General features: G+C 66.1%; 7 protein-coding genes across 7 annotated transcripts in view; 6 read left to right on the forward strand and 1 right to left on the reverse strand.

Moving 5' to 3' along the window:
• Positions 1-55: 55 nt before the first annotated feature.
• On the forward strand, positions 56-2304 carry RHOBADRAFT_12647 (uncharacterized protein; the record flags this gene model as incomplete). Its single annotated transcript, XM_018412099.1, has 9 exons — positions 56-147; positions 258-595; positions 742-999; positions 1084-1322; positions 1415-1464; positions 1543-1813; positions 1898-1903; positions 1989-2054; positions 2134-2304. Coding segments are annotated over 9 exons (1491 nt in total), but the record flags the coding sequence as incomplete, so codon positions are not given.
• Positions 2305-2590: 286 nt separating this feature from the next.
• Positions 2591-3871, forward strand: RHOBADRAFT_51695 (uncharacterized protein). The gene is made up of 4 exons (XM_018415971.1): positions 2591-2742; positions 2823-3218; positions 3312-3628; positions 3716-3871. The coding sequence occupies exons 1-4, from the start codon at positions 2612-2614 to the stop codon at positions 3796-3798; spliced, it is 927 nt and encodes a 308-aa protein (XP_018272739.1). The 5' UTR covers positions 2591-2611; the 3' UTR covers positions 3799-3871.
• A 776-nt stretch (positions 3872-4647) lies between these two features.
• On the forward strand, positions 4648-6928 carry RHOBADRAFT_34120 (uncharacterized protein). The gene is made up of 7 exons (XM_018413172.1): positions 4648-4969; positions 5059-5324; positions 5399-5526; positions 5593-5706; positions 5770-5883; positions 5964-6418; positions 6500-6928. Exons 1-7 carry the CDS (start codon positions 4823-4825, stop codon positions 6773-6775), a joined length of 1500 nt encoding a protein of 499 aa, XP_018272740.1. The 5' UTR covers positions 4648-4822; the 3' UTR covers positions 6776-6928.
• Positions 6882-13365, forward strand: part of RHOBADRAFT_64578 (uncharacterized protein) — a 50137-nt gene continuing 43653 nt past the window's right edge. Inside the window, exons 1-2 of the mRNA XM_018418517.1 lie at positions 6882-6901; positions 8687-8694. The gene's annotated coding sequence lies outside the window, so the exon portion shown is untranslated. The remainder of the gene's footprint in view (positions 6902-8686; positions 8695-13365) is intronic.
• RHOBADRAFT_51697 (uncharacterized protein) lies at positions 6927-7411 on the reverse strand (the record flags this gene model as incomplete). The annotated part of the gene is made up of 2 exons (XM_018415972.1): positions 6927-7162; positions 7234-7411. 2 exons carry the CDS (start codon positions 7409-7411, stop codon positions 6927-6929), a joined length of 414 nt encoding a protein of 137 aa, XP_018272742.1.
• Positions 7993-10499, forward strand: RHOBADRAFT_24505 (uncharacterized protein). Its single transcript, XM_018412641.1, has 8 exons — positions 7993-8166; positions 8556-8704; positions 8773-8906; positions 9059-9293; positions 9376-9549; positions 9649-9978; positions 10055-10236; positions 10328-10499. Exons 2-8 carry the CDS (start codon positions 8611-8613, stop codon positions 10358-10360), a joined length of 1182 nt encoding a protein of 393 aa, XP_018272743.1. The 5' UTR covers positions 7993-8166; positions 8556-8610; the 3' UTR covers positions 10361-10499.
• Positions 11070-13301, forward strand: RHOBADRAFT_41901 (uncharacterized protein; the record flags this gene model as incomplete). Its single annotated transcript, XM_018413973.1, has 12 exons — positions 11070-11092; positions 11160-11205; positions 11273-11383; positions 11561-11680; positions 11743-11806; positions 11873-11967; positions 12026-12174; positions 12248-12568; positions 12660-12871; positions 12941-12992; positions 13057-13198; positions 13266-13301. 12 exons carry the CDS (start codon positions 11070-11072, stop codon positions 13299-13301), a joined length of 1371 nt encoding a protein of 456 aa, XP_018272744.1.

Consider the following 13365-nt stretch of genomic DNA (forward strand, 5'->3'; position numbering starts at 1 on the left):
ATCTCCTCTCGGTCCTTCGTCGTCCCCCCTGACCTTGTCGCCACGCCCCGCAGCGAGTGCGACCGTCGGCACCATCGAGGTGCGCAGCCTCGTCGAGCCGTTGCGCAAGATCATCGCTCGCGTCTCGGGCCACTTCCTCAACGCTCGGTGAGTCGCCAGTCGCTCGCTCGAGATCTTGAGGGACGCTCTCGCCTGCGGGGCGAAGGCCGATCCTCTTCCTGCCCGCCGAGCCTCACCGTCTCGCGCCCCTTGCGCAGCGCCGTCGACGTCGACTTTTCCGCGCGCCTGCTCGAGGTCGCGTGCAAGGACGAGGACAACTTCTACGTCCCGTACGACAAGCTCGTCATCGCGTGCGGCTCGGTCAACTCGACCCACGGCGTGCCCGGCCTCGAGCACTGCTTCCAGCTCAAGACGGTTCAGGACGCCCAGGCCATCCGCCGTCGCGTCATGGACAACCTCGAGAAGGCCGCCCTGCCCTCGACCGACCACGACGAGCGCAAAAAGCTCCTCAGCTTTGTCGTCTGCGGCGGCGGGCCCACCGGCGTCGAGTTCGCGAGCGAGCTGTGGGAGATGGTTAACGAGGACGTCACCGCCTGTACGCCTCCCTCTCTCTCTCTCTCTCCATCGTCTGTGCCCGGTCCGTTACTCGCGTCCTGACTCGCTCTCCCCGTCCTTCCCCTCGTCTCCCTCTGCAACCCTCCCTCTCACTCTACGTCTCCCTGTTCCTGCCGCGACCTGCAGACATGCCTCAAGTTCTCCGAGACAACCTCAGCGTCCACATCATCCAGTCGCGCGACCACATCCTCAACACGTACGCCGAGAAGATCTCCGAGTACGCCGAGGAGCGCTTCCGCCGCAACGAGATCGACCTCATCACCAACGCCCGCGTCAAGGAGGTCCACGGCGACAAGGTCGTCTACACGGTCAAGGACCCCAAGACGGGCGCGACGAGCGAGAAGGAGATCGACTGCGGCTTCACCCTCTGGAGCACTGGCATCGGTGCGCACGCGCCCCTCGCTCTCTCTTTCGCCTCTTTCCTCGAGCGCCCGGACCTGACCCTCCCTCGCCCTCCCCGCGCGACAGCCATGAACCCGTTCACGCAGCGCGTCGCGTCGCTCCTCCCGAACCAGTACCACAAGCACGCGCTCGAGGTCGACTCGCACCTGCGCGTCCTCGGCGCGCCCCTCGGCACCGTGTACGCCCTCGGCGACTGCGCGACGATCGAGACGCGCCTCGTCGACCACCTGCTCGAGTTTGTCGAGCGCTGCGACGAGGACAAGAACGGCGAGATCGACCGCAAGGAGTTTGAAAAGATGATGGGCGTGCGTCCTCGCGTCCTCCTCGGTCTTGGTCGACCTCCTGCCGCTCTCAAGTGCGGTGAACTGACCTCTTTCGTGAGCTTGTCGACACACAGTACGTCAAGCGCAAGTTCCCGGCGTCCGAGAAGCACTTCAACAAGATCCAGTGCGTCCTCCTCCGTTCCCCCTCCTCTCTCTCGCCTCGCCAACGGCAACTTCCCTGACGCACCTCGCTCTCTCGCAGGGACATCTTTGAGCAGTACAAGCGCGGCAACGGCACCCTCGGCATGAACGAGCTCGCCGACCTCTTCATCAACGTCTCGAAGAAGATCACGGCGCTCCCAGCGACGGCCCAGGTCGCGTCGCAGCAGGGCGCCTACCTCGGCAAGAAGTTTGCCAAGATCGGCCGCCAGGAGCTCGACGAGACGGCGCTGCGCAACGGCGTGTACGACGACCCGGACGACATGCTCGCCGAGCCCTTCAAGTACACGCACCTCGGCTCGCTCGCATACATTGTGCGCCCCCTCTCTCTCCCTCTCTCTTCCTCCGTCTCTGCGACGAGCGTCACTGACCTGATCCCCTCCTCGCCCCGTCGACAGGGCAACGTGCGTCCGCTCCCTCGCCCTCAGCCACTTTCGCCCTTCGACGTCGTCGCCGAGCCGCACGCTAACTTGCCTCCTTCTCTCGCAGGCTGCCGTGTTCGACCTCGGACCCTTCTCGTTCGCCGGCGACCTGTGGGCGGCCTACCTGTGGCGGGTGCGTCCCCTCTTTTCCCTGTCTTGTCCTCACTCTCGCGCGATCGTCGAGCTCACTGCCTCTCTCGCCCGCCTCGCAGTGCGCCTACCTGAACGAGGCTGTGAGCCTGCGTCAACGCTGCATGTTCCTCATCAACTGGATCCAGCGTTCGCTCTTTGGCCGCGACTTGAGCAAGGTGCGTCCTCCTCCCTCTCGCCTCCTCTCTCGTTCTCCTTCGTCGCTCACTGTCACCTCGTGCCCGCAGTTCTGAGCTCGTCGGCCTTGATTCTCGACCCGTCTCGCCTCGTCCGCGCTCTGTCCATAGCCCGTCTCGCGCCCGCTCTGTCCCCCTCCCTCTTCTCCCTCGCCGTGCTGCAAAAGCCGCCACACCTTGGCATTGTCGTAGCCTTGCAATCATAGACTATATGTGCCGTGCCCGTGCTCGTTCCATCGTCGTCGTTGAGAGCGACTCCCACAAGTCCGCGGACCCCGCATTCTCATCGCTCGCCCCGGTCGAGCTCGCCTCCTGCTTGACCCCACCTCGCTCCACCCACACCCGCTTGCGCCTGTGAGCACGCATGTCTGCGCACGACAGCTACTCGTCCGACAGCGGCAGCGACAGCGACGACGCGCCCGAGGTCGTCAGTCTCAGCGCCGCCCGCCAGGGCACCAAGGCCGACCAGCGGCGACGACTCGAGGAGCAGCAGCGGTGCGTCCCCTCTTCCCCTGGACAGCTCTCTCTCTCTACGTGTTGCACAGCTGACCTGGCTGCCGCACCCACGACCGCAGGCTCAACCGCGCCAAGAAGAGCGCAGGGCGGGAGCGCGCGGCGGCGTCGTCGAGGAAGGGCAAGGGCCGGGCAGCAGAGGAGGACGAGGACGAGGAGGCGCATGACGATGACGAGGACCTCGAGGAGGACGGCGAGGAGCTCGGCGCCGCAGAGGAGGAGCTCGAGGACGACGCCGCGCCCGCACCTGTCGCGCCGCAGGGCACCAAGACGACCTACCTCGACGACTCGCTGTTTGCCGACGCCGCGGCGCACTACGAGGCGGGCAAGCACGAGCCGGCGCCGGGGCAGGGCAAGAAGGCGGCCAAGCGGAGGGTCAAGGAGGAGCGGCAGCGCAGGCGCGAGGAGGCGGAGCGCAGGGCGGGCGAGGTCGGCGTTGGCGGCAAGACTCAAGTCGGGTGCGTCCCCCTTTTCTCTACGCGGTCCTTTGACGGTGGACCCCGGCTTGGTGCCGCACGCTGACACTTGCGCTTCGCCGCGCTCGTCCGCAGCGACCTCACGCTTCAGCACCTCCCGACCGTCGCGCACGGCCCGGCCTCGCTGTCGTCGACGGCGCTCCCGTCGCACACGTCGGCGACCAAGTTCCTCACGTCGCGCCTGTACAGCAAGAAGCGCCAGGTGGCCGTGCTCGACGCCGGCCGCGCCGACGCCTCGCAGCCGCGCAACCCGAAGAAGAGCAAGGGCATGAGCTTCGAGAGCAAGGTGCTCCTCGGCCTCGCCGACCCGGAGGACGCCAACGTCGAGAAGGACAAGGAGCGCAAGCGCAAGAAGGCGCTGCTGCTCCAGGCCGAGGGCACGAGGAAGTCGGGTGCGTCCTCTCCCTCTGCTCCCCTCGCACGCGCACGAGCAGGAGCGAGCCGACCTGACTCTCGAACCCTCTCCCTCTCTCCTGCAGCTGCAACTGCTCGCCCACTCGCGTCGGCTCGGCGAGGCGCCCAGCCGGCCAACAACTTTGCCCAGTCGTCGTTTCGCGGTTGAGCCTCGCCTCGTCAGCGCCGCCTCTAGTCCCCTTCCTCGGTGACCTGTTGTATTGCACTGGTTCTTCCTCTCCCTCGTGCACTTTCGGCCCGGCGGTGAGCTGCGTGAGCGCCGAGCGAGACTGCTCGACGACGGCGACTTGAACTGCAGAGGCTGGCTCGAGCAGATGGAGCGGGACAGCGATGTCGCCGGGGCAACTGAGAGCTCTCCGCTGCTTCTGCGACCCGTACAGCGAGAACGACGCGCAGCTCGGAGCCGGCGTCGACGGCGGCCCGATCAAGTCTAAGGTGGTCGCTCGTCGCCGTCCCTCAACCTCGCCCTCCCGTCCTGTTGCTCGCATGCTGAGCTCAGCACGAGGACTTGGGCTCGTCGGAGGCCGCAGTGCCGCTAGTCGGACTGCCTGGCGACCTGGTGCGTCCCCCAACCTCTCCCTCTCGTCTGGCGCGTCATGGAGCGAGATCAAGGCGGGCACCAGCTCTGTGCGCGAGAGACGGCCCTGTGCAGCAGTACTTGTACCCCTGGACACGCCCTGTGCGGTGGCGGCTCGCACGCACAGCCTGGGTGAGCCCTCGACTGACCTCGTCCTCGTCCTCCTGCCGCAGATCGTCTCGCCTTTCACTCCAAGGCGGCCTTTGCCCGAGCGCCACCTGCACCGAGACGAGTCGTCTACCCGTCCACGCGCTCGCTGTCCCTCTCCGCACCTCGCCTTCAGGCGCCAGCCCCCACACCCGCCGCACCTGCCGACCGTCCGACCTCGTCGCCAACATCGCCGACCAACAAGCCGCCTTCGTTCGCCCGCAAGCCCCGAGTCGACCCTCGCCTCGCTCAGCTCCAGCGCGACATCCTCCGCGTCGTGCGGCGACGCCTGCCCCGGCCAAAGACCCGGCGACAGCGCGTCCTCCTCGGCCTCGTCGTCACCCTCGCCGCCCTCTTTGCCGCCTACGAGCTCAGCACGACCGTCCAGCACGGCGTCATTGCCGTCGAGCGATGCACCGTCATCGCCTGGGCCGTCACGCGCGGCGTCATGGACTACAAGGCCCTGTTCCGCAAGACGTGGGACGAGACGGACGAGGGTTACGCCCAGCGCCACAACGACTACGAGGAGACGCACCGCAAGGCGGCGACGAGGCTCATGGAGGCCATGCGCAAGCTCGGCGGCATCTACATCAAGGTCCGTCCCCTCGTCCTCCTCCCCCGCGCACTCGCCCTTCCTCTCCCCGGCCACATTCAGCGGCTGACCCCCACCTTGCCCCGCAACAGCTCGGCCAACACCTGTCGACGGTCCAGCTCGTGCCGCTCCCGTGGTCGCAGGCGATGAAGCCGCTCCAGGACCAGTGCTTCCCGACGCCGCTCGAGGCTCTCCAGGAGCTGTTCCTCGCCGAGACGGGCGCGCCCATGAGCTTCTTCTTCAGCAGCTTCGACCCGGAGCCGATCGGCGTCGCGAGCCTGGCCCAAGTGCACCGCGCCGTCGACCGCGAGAGCGGCCGCCTCGTGGCCGTCAAGTGCATGCATCCCGACATCGAGGAGTGCGTCCTCTCTCTCTCTCTCTCTTTTCAGCCTACCTCGCGCGTAAGCTCACCCTCCTCGACCCTCGCGCCAGGTTCTCGGCGATCGACATGCGCACCACGACGTTCCTTCTGCGCATCGTCAAGCGCGTCTTCCCCGAGTTCGAGTTCACGTGGCTCGGCGAGGAGATGGAGGCCAACCTGCCGCTCGAGATGGACTTCCGTGCGTCCCACTCTCTCTATCTCAGTCTCCCTCGCCGCCGGCCTGACCTCTCGGTGCAACCCGCAGGCCACGAGGCGGCAAACGCGGCTCGCTGCGTCAAGGACTTTAGCTCGCTCGAGAAGACGACGTTCGTCATCCCCGACGTCCTGTGGGCCAAGAAGCGCGTCATGGTCATGGAATGTGCGTCCCGAGCAATCTGTCTTTGCCCTCAAACCTGACCTGACCGCCTCGTGTCGTCCGCAGTCATCAAGGGTGCTCGCGTCGACGACCTCGACTACCTCGCTCGCCACAAGATCGACCGCAACCTCGTCAGCCGCGAGATCGCCGAGATCACGTCGCGCATGATCTACATCACCGGTGCGTCCTCGCTCTCTCGCTGCCCAAAGTGCTCGTTTTTGAGAAGGTCCCTCGCCGACTCACCTTTCGTCCCTCTGCAGGCTTCTTCCACGGCGACCTGCATGCCGGCAACCTCCTTATCCGCCCCGCACAGCCCAACACGCGCTCGCCGTACAACTTCGAGGTCGTGCTCCTCGACCACGGCCTGTACTTTGACCTGCCGACCGACCTGCGCGTCAACTACGCCCGGTTCTGGCTCTCGCTCATGGCGCGCCCGTCGCCCGCCGTCGAGCTCGAGCGCCGTCGGTACGCCAAGCTCGTCGCCAACATCTCGGACGAGGGCTACGTCCTGTTCGTCACGGCCATCTCGGGTCGGGCGGCGGTTGACGGCGTCGACGCCGACGGGACGGGTCGCCAGAGCATGCTCGAGATGGGCGCCAACACGGACGAGGAGAAGAAGAAGGTGCGCAAGGCCATGGTGCAGCAGGAGGGCCTGCTCCCGCAGCTCTTTGCGCTCTTGCGCACCATGCCGCGCAAGTTGGTCATGCTCTTCAAGGTGCGCCTCGCCCGTCTCGCTCTCTCTCTCTCTCTCTCGTCCCTCTTTCTCGATGTACTCACCTCTGATCTCTCGTCGCAGGTGAACGACCTGAACCGAGCGCTCGACCTCGCGCTGCAGACGACGCACTCGCCCGTCCGCGTCTTCCTCATCCTCGCCGAGTACTGCAACCTCGCCATCCGCCTCGACGACCTCGACCACATGCCGCCGCTCTCGTTCGGCGACCGGCTCTCGTCGTGGTGGCGCTTCCAGAGCTGGAAGTGGACGCTCAAGATGTGGACGGTCGGCGCCGACGCCAAGTACGCGCTCGAGCGTTGGCGAGGGCGGGCGAGCAAGGAGCTCACGATCGACTTGTAGCGAGCAGAGACGCAGACAGCGTGTAACTCAGTTTCATCGCGATACTCGCGCCGCCCGACCGAGCGCACAGCTACTCAGGGCCGAAGCGCCGCTCGTTCGACCTGGACGGCTCGTGCTGCACCTCGTCTGCCGAGGCCCTCCTGCGCCTGTGCTACACGCCGCCGCGCTCGTCGACGCCAGCGAGCCACTCGCCGACGTGGTCGCGCTCCGAGTCGCGGTCGCGCTCTTCTTGCTGCCACGCCGCCTCGTCGAGCTGCTTCTTGGTGCCCTTGGTCGCCGGCTCGCCGCTCGAAGACGACTTGAAGACGTTCAGAATCTTGTCGCGGAGGGCGTGGCGCGTCTTGGGCTCGAATGCGTCGTTCGGGTCGCCGCCGTTGCGGATGCGCTCTGCGAAGGGCTCGAGCGGGTCAGCTTCGCGCCCATCTGGGCCAAGCGGACACGGGACAACGAGGACGCACCCTTTTCACGCTTCTCGCGCTCGAGGATGTCGCGCTGCTTGAGGCTCTCGACGGCCCTCGCGCGCTCGTCTCTGCGCAGCTGGGAGAACGCCTTCCGCTCGGACCGAGTGCGCTGCGGCGGCCGCTCCTTGGACGTACCGTCGACCCTCGACATACTCACGATCGAGCTCGGGTCCATGTCGGCGAACGAGCCGGGCGTCGACGAGCGGGGAGCTGGAGGAAAGAGCTGAGGAGGAGGGGAAAGCGTGTCCAGCTCGAGCGGCAGCAGACGCACGGCCTCCGCGAGCGTGGGGGTCCCAAGTCCGCGGATCGTCCGGGGACAGTGCGCAGTCGCACGCATGAGAGCGACGGCAGCCCGGGCCGAGGTCGAGGACTGACGCTGTCCAAGGCCCGAGCGTCGAGGCAGTGCTCGTCTCGCGAGCGATCGCGAAAGCTCTCAGCGCAGCATAGTTAGAGAGCTCTGACGAGGCACAGCGACGCGAGCGCAGAATCGAGGGCGTGCGAAGCTCGTGGAGGATCGCGTCGCGAAGAGCAACCCGGTCTGAGGTGACGAGGGGGAGCGAGGACGAGAGGAGACTTGCCTGTGAGCAGCTTGCGCGCAAGTCTGAGCGTGGGCCGAAGCTCGCTCGTGGTGCCGCCGCGCCGCGCAGTCGGGGCGTCGCTGGCCGTCGGCGACGAGGAGGATGTGGCCGCGAGCGGAGGAGGAGGAGGAGGGGAGGGCGCAGCACAGCACTTGGAGCGCAGAGCGCAGGGCTTTTTCGTGCGCCTGCCGAGCGGTGCGAGGCTTGCAGCGGTGCGTTTGAGCTAGGGAGAGGGTCGCCGCCGTCTCCGTCGTCGTCGTCGTCTCGGGCTGGCACCGCCTCTGGGCTGAGTCCACTCCAACCACTCGCTCTCGCTGTGCTGTGCAGCCGAGTAGCTCAACTCGCTCAACAGGTGCGCACTGCCCGTCCACCCGTCTCGCCCCCTCCCCCTCCCGCGCCCGTCCCTCGCACTCTCATCACCTCGGCCGTTCCCACCCTCGACCGACGGTCACCTGGGCTGGGTTCGGCTCGAGCGGGATCCGTGCCGACTCGGTACAGGGCTCAGGTGCGCGGCTCGGCAGCCGGCTCAGTCGAGGTGGGCTCGAGAGATCGCGCTCGGCGGCGCATCCTCGGGCATGGCGAAACGCGACGGCCAGTGCCGTGCTCAGGCTCGCGAGGGTCGACAGGGCCGGTGCAGGTGGACTTGGACACTCGCAGGAGCACAGGGTCCCACAGCCGTCGACCGCGCCGCCGTCCACCTCGCTGACCTCTGTTTGCCTCCCGCCTCTCGTCGTCTGGCAGCCCGCATCCCTCTACACACCTCACCCGCCGCCCGTCCAGCTCTCGCCCGCCCACCATGGGCCTCTTTCGCCGCCGTGCGCAGACCGACGAGGAGGTGCTCAAGCAGCAGGAGAAGAAGGAGAAGGTCCCCTTCCTCAAGCGACCCGCCAGTGCGTCCTCTCGCCGCCCTCCCACTCCAGTGACTGCCTTGACGAGCTTACGCACTCTCGCGAAACAGACACGGCCTTCAAGCAGCAGCGCCTCAAGGCCTGGCAGCCGATCCTCACGCCCGCAACCGTCCTCCCCACCTTCTTCCTCGTCGGCATAATCTTTGTCCCTCTCGGCGGCGTCCTGTTGTGGGGCAGCAACCAGGTGCGTCCTCCTTCGTCATTCTTCCCATGCATGTGCGCCGAACCAGCCGGCATCATCGTCGCGCTGGTCGGTCGCGGCGCGCGCTCTCGCCGGGTGAGCTCGCGGCGGCGTGGCCAGGTCGCTGAATAACTCGTCTGCCCCCACACGCCCAGGTCAAGGAGTTCAGCATCGACTACACGCAGTGCCAGAACTCGGCGCCGAGCGACTCGTTCGCCCAGCTCCCGTCCGACAAGTACTCGTACTCGATCGGCTCGTCGTCGGTCCAGCCGCCGTCGTGGCAGTTCACGTCCGACGACAGCCAGGCCAACGCCGCCGAGCGCAACCTGTGTCGTGTCACCTTTGACCTGCCCGTCGAGCTCAAGAAGCCCGTCTTCATGTACTACAAGCGTGAGCTCCCTCGTCCTCGTCTCAGTACACTTGTTCAAGCTCGCGAGCCCGTACTGAAGCCCCTTCTCGTCGCCTCCCACAGTCACCAACTACTACCAGAACCACCGTCGCTATGTCAAGTCGGTCGACACGGACCAGCTCCGCGGCAGCGCAAGCTCGTACAACTCGATCTCGGGCGGCGACTGCAAGCCGGTCGACGTGCGCGACGGCAAGCCCATCTACCCGTGCGGCCTCATCGCCAACTCGTTCTTCAACGGTGCGCCCCGCTCTCTCTCTCTCTCTTTGCGGCTCGCCCTTTTCGAGGCCACCCTCGCTGACTCGCTTCGACCCCCTCTCCTCCCCTCCCTCCTCGCAGACACGTTCACGCAGCCGATCCTCCTCAACGCCGCCGGCTCGTCGAGCAACGTGACGTACAACATGACCGACAAGGGCATCGCGTGGCCGGGCGAGCACGACAAGTACAAGGTGTCCAAGTACGCCCCGACCGACGTCGTCCCGCCGCCGTACTGGGCCGAGCGGTACCCGAACGGCTACACCGACGAGACGGGCCTGCCCGACCTGAGCACCGACGAGCACTTCCAGGTATGGATGCGCACGGCCGGCCTGCCGACGTTCCGCAAGCTGTACTACCGCAACGACAACGAGGACATGCCCGCCGGCACGTACGAGGTCGACGTCTTCATGAGTGCGTCCTCGCTCATCTTCCATCTGGCGCGCATTGGCGAGCGGCGGCGACTGACCCTCTCGTCCCTCTCGCGCAGACTATCCCGTCGCGCCGTTCGGCGGCACCAAGTCGGTCGTGTTCTCGACCGTGTCGTTCATCGGCGGCAAGAACCCGTTCCTCGGCATCGCCTACATCGCCGTCGGCGGCGTCTGCGTCCTCCTTGGCCTTCTCCTCACGCTCAGGCACCTCATCAAGCCCAGGAAGCTCGGCGACCCACAGGTACGCTCTCTCTCTCTCTTTCTTTCTCTTGAGCCTTGTCCTCTCGAGGCCTGCGACTGACTTTGCGTCTTAACGCTCTCTCTCCTCGCAGTACTTGTCCTGGAACCGTGCCCCGACGCACTGAGCGGCTCGTCCCTGTCCTTTACCCTCAGTAGATCCTCCCCTCCCCATCCGAACGGACCCTCCCCTCCCATCTCGACCTCGCCAGGCCCTTGTCTCTGTGCAACGCGTTGTACGACTCACTCGAACACGTCGATCGTTCCACAAGCCGGGACAGCAGCTCTGGTCGCGCCGCTCAGCCTGCGCTTTACCCGCCTCGCGAGCGCCCGTCTCGCACCTCGGGCCTCATCCTCGCGCTTCGTCCTCCTTCCTCGACCTCGACCTCACCTTCGCCGACGCGTCCCAGGCCCTGTCGCGCTCGCCTCGCATGCCGCTCGGACCTCGCTTCCGATCGTCCGCCAGTCGCCGCCCCGCGGACCCGCCGATGCGGCGACCGGGGTCGACGACCGACCCTGGCTGCACGGTCGTCCTCTCCGCTGTCTCTCGCTTCCGGCGAGCGAGCTCGGTGCGACGCTCGCTGCTTTGAGCTCCGGACTTGGCTCCCGACCTCGTCCTCTCTCGATGCTTCCACCGCTTCTCCCCGCTCCTGCACTCTGCTCGCACGTTCTCTGCCTCGGCCGTACTTGCCCGCATGGGTCGCGGAGCCCACGATCGGGCTCGCGACGCGCTCGCTGCGACGCCCGCCAGGTCAACGTCAAGGTCGACTCGAGTCGGCGAGCCGTCCTCGCCGAGCGCCCTGAGGATGGCTGCCGACTCAAGCGACGCCTACAGCGATGACGATCAACAGCCCACACGGGTGCGTCCAGCTCTCTGTCACCCTCTGCCCCTCGTACCGTCACTGATGCCGCTCGAACCCTCTGCAGCGTCCTCGACTCGCCCTCTCGACCAGGCGCGCTCTTCAAGCCCGCCGTGACGACGACCTGCTGGACGCGAGCGACTCGCCGCTCTCGCCGACCTCGCGGCGCCACTCGTACAGCTCCATCATGCGCTTCGCACGGCCCCAGTCGATCCGGCTCGACCCGTTCTCGCGACCCACAAGATCCTCATCGACACGATCCGCCGGCTCTCGTGGCGCAACGAGTCCTTTGTGCGGTCCTGAGCCAAAGGGCAGGGTACAGGGGAGCGCGACGGCCGGCGCGGTCAACTTTCGGCTCGTCTTCCTCGCGCTGATGCTGCTCGCGACGGCCACCTCTCTCGACAATGTGCGTCCTCAGTTCCTCTACCTCTCTACGTGTCCTCTCTCTGACTTTCCTGCCCGACACAGACAACGGTGTACCAGTACGTCTCGTACGCGACGAGCTCGTTCGACGAGCACTCGACGCTCGGCATCATCCAGACGGCGCAGGCCATCATCATCGCGGTCTCTCGTCCTCTCGTGTCAAAGGTGCGTCCCTTATCTTACTACGAGACGGTACGAGGTCGAACCCTGACAACCTGATCACACAGGAAAGCTTGATCATCGGGCTCGGGTGGTCCTTCCTCATCGCGATTGTGCTCTACTCTGCAGGCTGTGCGTCCTCCTTTCTCTCTCTCTCGCCGTCCATCATAGACTCTGACACCCTCGCCTGACTTGCAGATGCCGTCGTCGCGGCCTCGCCCTCGGTCGCCGTCTACGCGGTCGGGACTTTGGCGGCGCAGCTTGGCAACTCGGCTCTCGTCTCGCTACAGTCGGTGCGTCGACCGAGACGTCGCGCATCTCTTCACCAGTCACTGACAGCTCGATCCGCAGACCGCCATCTTCACGTACTCGGCGTCGCTCGGCAACAACGCGATGCTCAACTCGTTCCTCTCGGTGCCGTACTATGTCACCGGCTGGGTCGCGTCTTTCATCGTCGAGGGCGTTCTCAAAGGAGCGAGCTGGCGTTGGGGCTACGGCATGTGAGTCGTCCCGCAGGCTGAGGAGAGCACGAGCGACGAGATGGTCCGAGACTGACCTTCGCAAGTTGAGCAGGTTCTGCATCATCACCCCGATCCTCATCCTCCCTCTTCTCGTCCTGCTCTTCGTCCATCAGCTCCGGCCACCCACCAGAGCATACTCAGCCTCGGCCCCTCGCCCTCGCACCTCCCCTACCTCGACGACGCCTGCACTTCCGCCGCCGTCGCCGACTCGCTCGATCACGTCCACCAGGCCGCCGCTCGCCCTGCCGTCGCGGTCAGCGATGATCCGTCGACGAGTACAAGCCGTCATGTCGGACGAGACGCACGCAGGGCAGCTTGACGCTGTCGGGCTCGTTCTCCTCGCGGTCGCCCTTGCCGGGCTCCTTCTTCCTTTGTGAGCCCTTGCCTCTCTCTCTATCCTCTTCTCTCATGACTTTTATCGCTTTTCGATAGCTGACGTGTATCCCGTGCAACACCGTCGTCAGCCAGGGCAGCATGGTTTTCTCGTCGCCGCTCTTCTACGCGCCCGTGTGCGTCGGCGCCATTTCGGCCGTCCTCCTCATCTTCAACGAGCGGCGTGCCGCCTGTCCGCTCTTCCCTATGCGCGTCTTCCGCACGAGGCGCACGATCGTGTGCCTGTCGGCGACGGCCCTCAACATGACGAGCTTCTTCCTCCTCCTGACCTTCCAGTACTCGTGTGAGTCCCTCGTCCTCTTTCCTTCCTCTCACGTGTGCTCGACAGCTGAACCCTGCTCGGCCCATACAGTCATCCAGGTCATGTACCCGTCATGGTCGCCACTCGTTCAAGGTTTTTTCGCGTGCGCTCGAGCCTCTCTTTTTCTGCAGGTCCGGCGACTGACTCTCCCTCGTCCTCGCCGGCAGGTTCTCGGAGCAGTTCACCCTCATGGTCGCCCACCTCGCCGTCTCGTTCCCGGTCCGACGCCTCGTCGCTCGGCAGACGGACCTGAAGAAGCGCGGCGAGCTGCTCGAGCCGTCGGGTAAAGCCCTGCTGCGGGCGCCGATGGTGTGTCTACTCGACCCGCTCCTCGTCGGTCGTCCGTCCTGACATTCTTCTCAGCTGTGGACCGCAGCTGGGCACGGCGTGCGCGTCCTCGGCGTCGGTCTAAGTGCGTCTCACTCTCTCCTCGTTCACGCGCCGGATCCTTACTCGCCTTTTCGCGTACAGTGATC

Source organism: Rhodotorula graminis, assembly GCF_001329695.1.
Source record: "Rhodotorula graminis WP1 unplaced genomic scaffold RHOBAscaffold_3, whole genome shotgun sequence".
In the NCBI taxonomy this organism is placed as follows: domain Eukaryota; kingdom Fungi; phylum Basidiomycota; class Microbotryomycetes; order Sporidiobolales; family Sporidiobolaceae; genus Rhodotorula; species Rhodotorula graminis.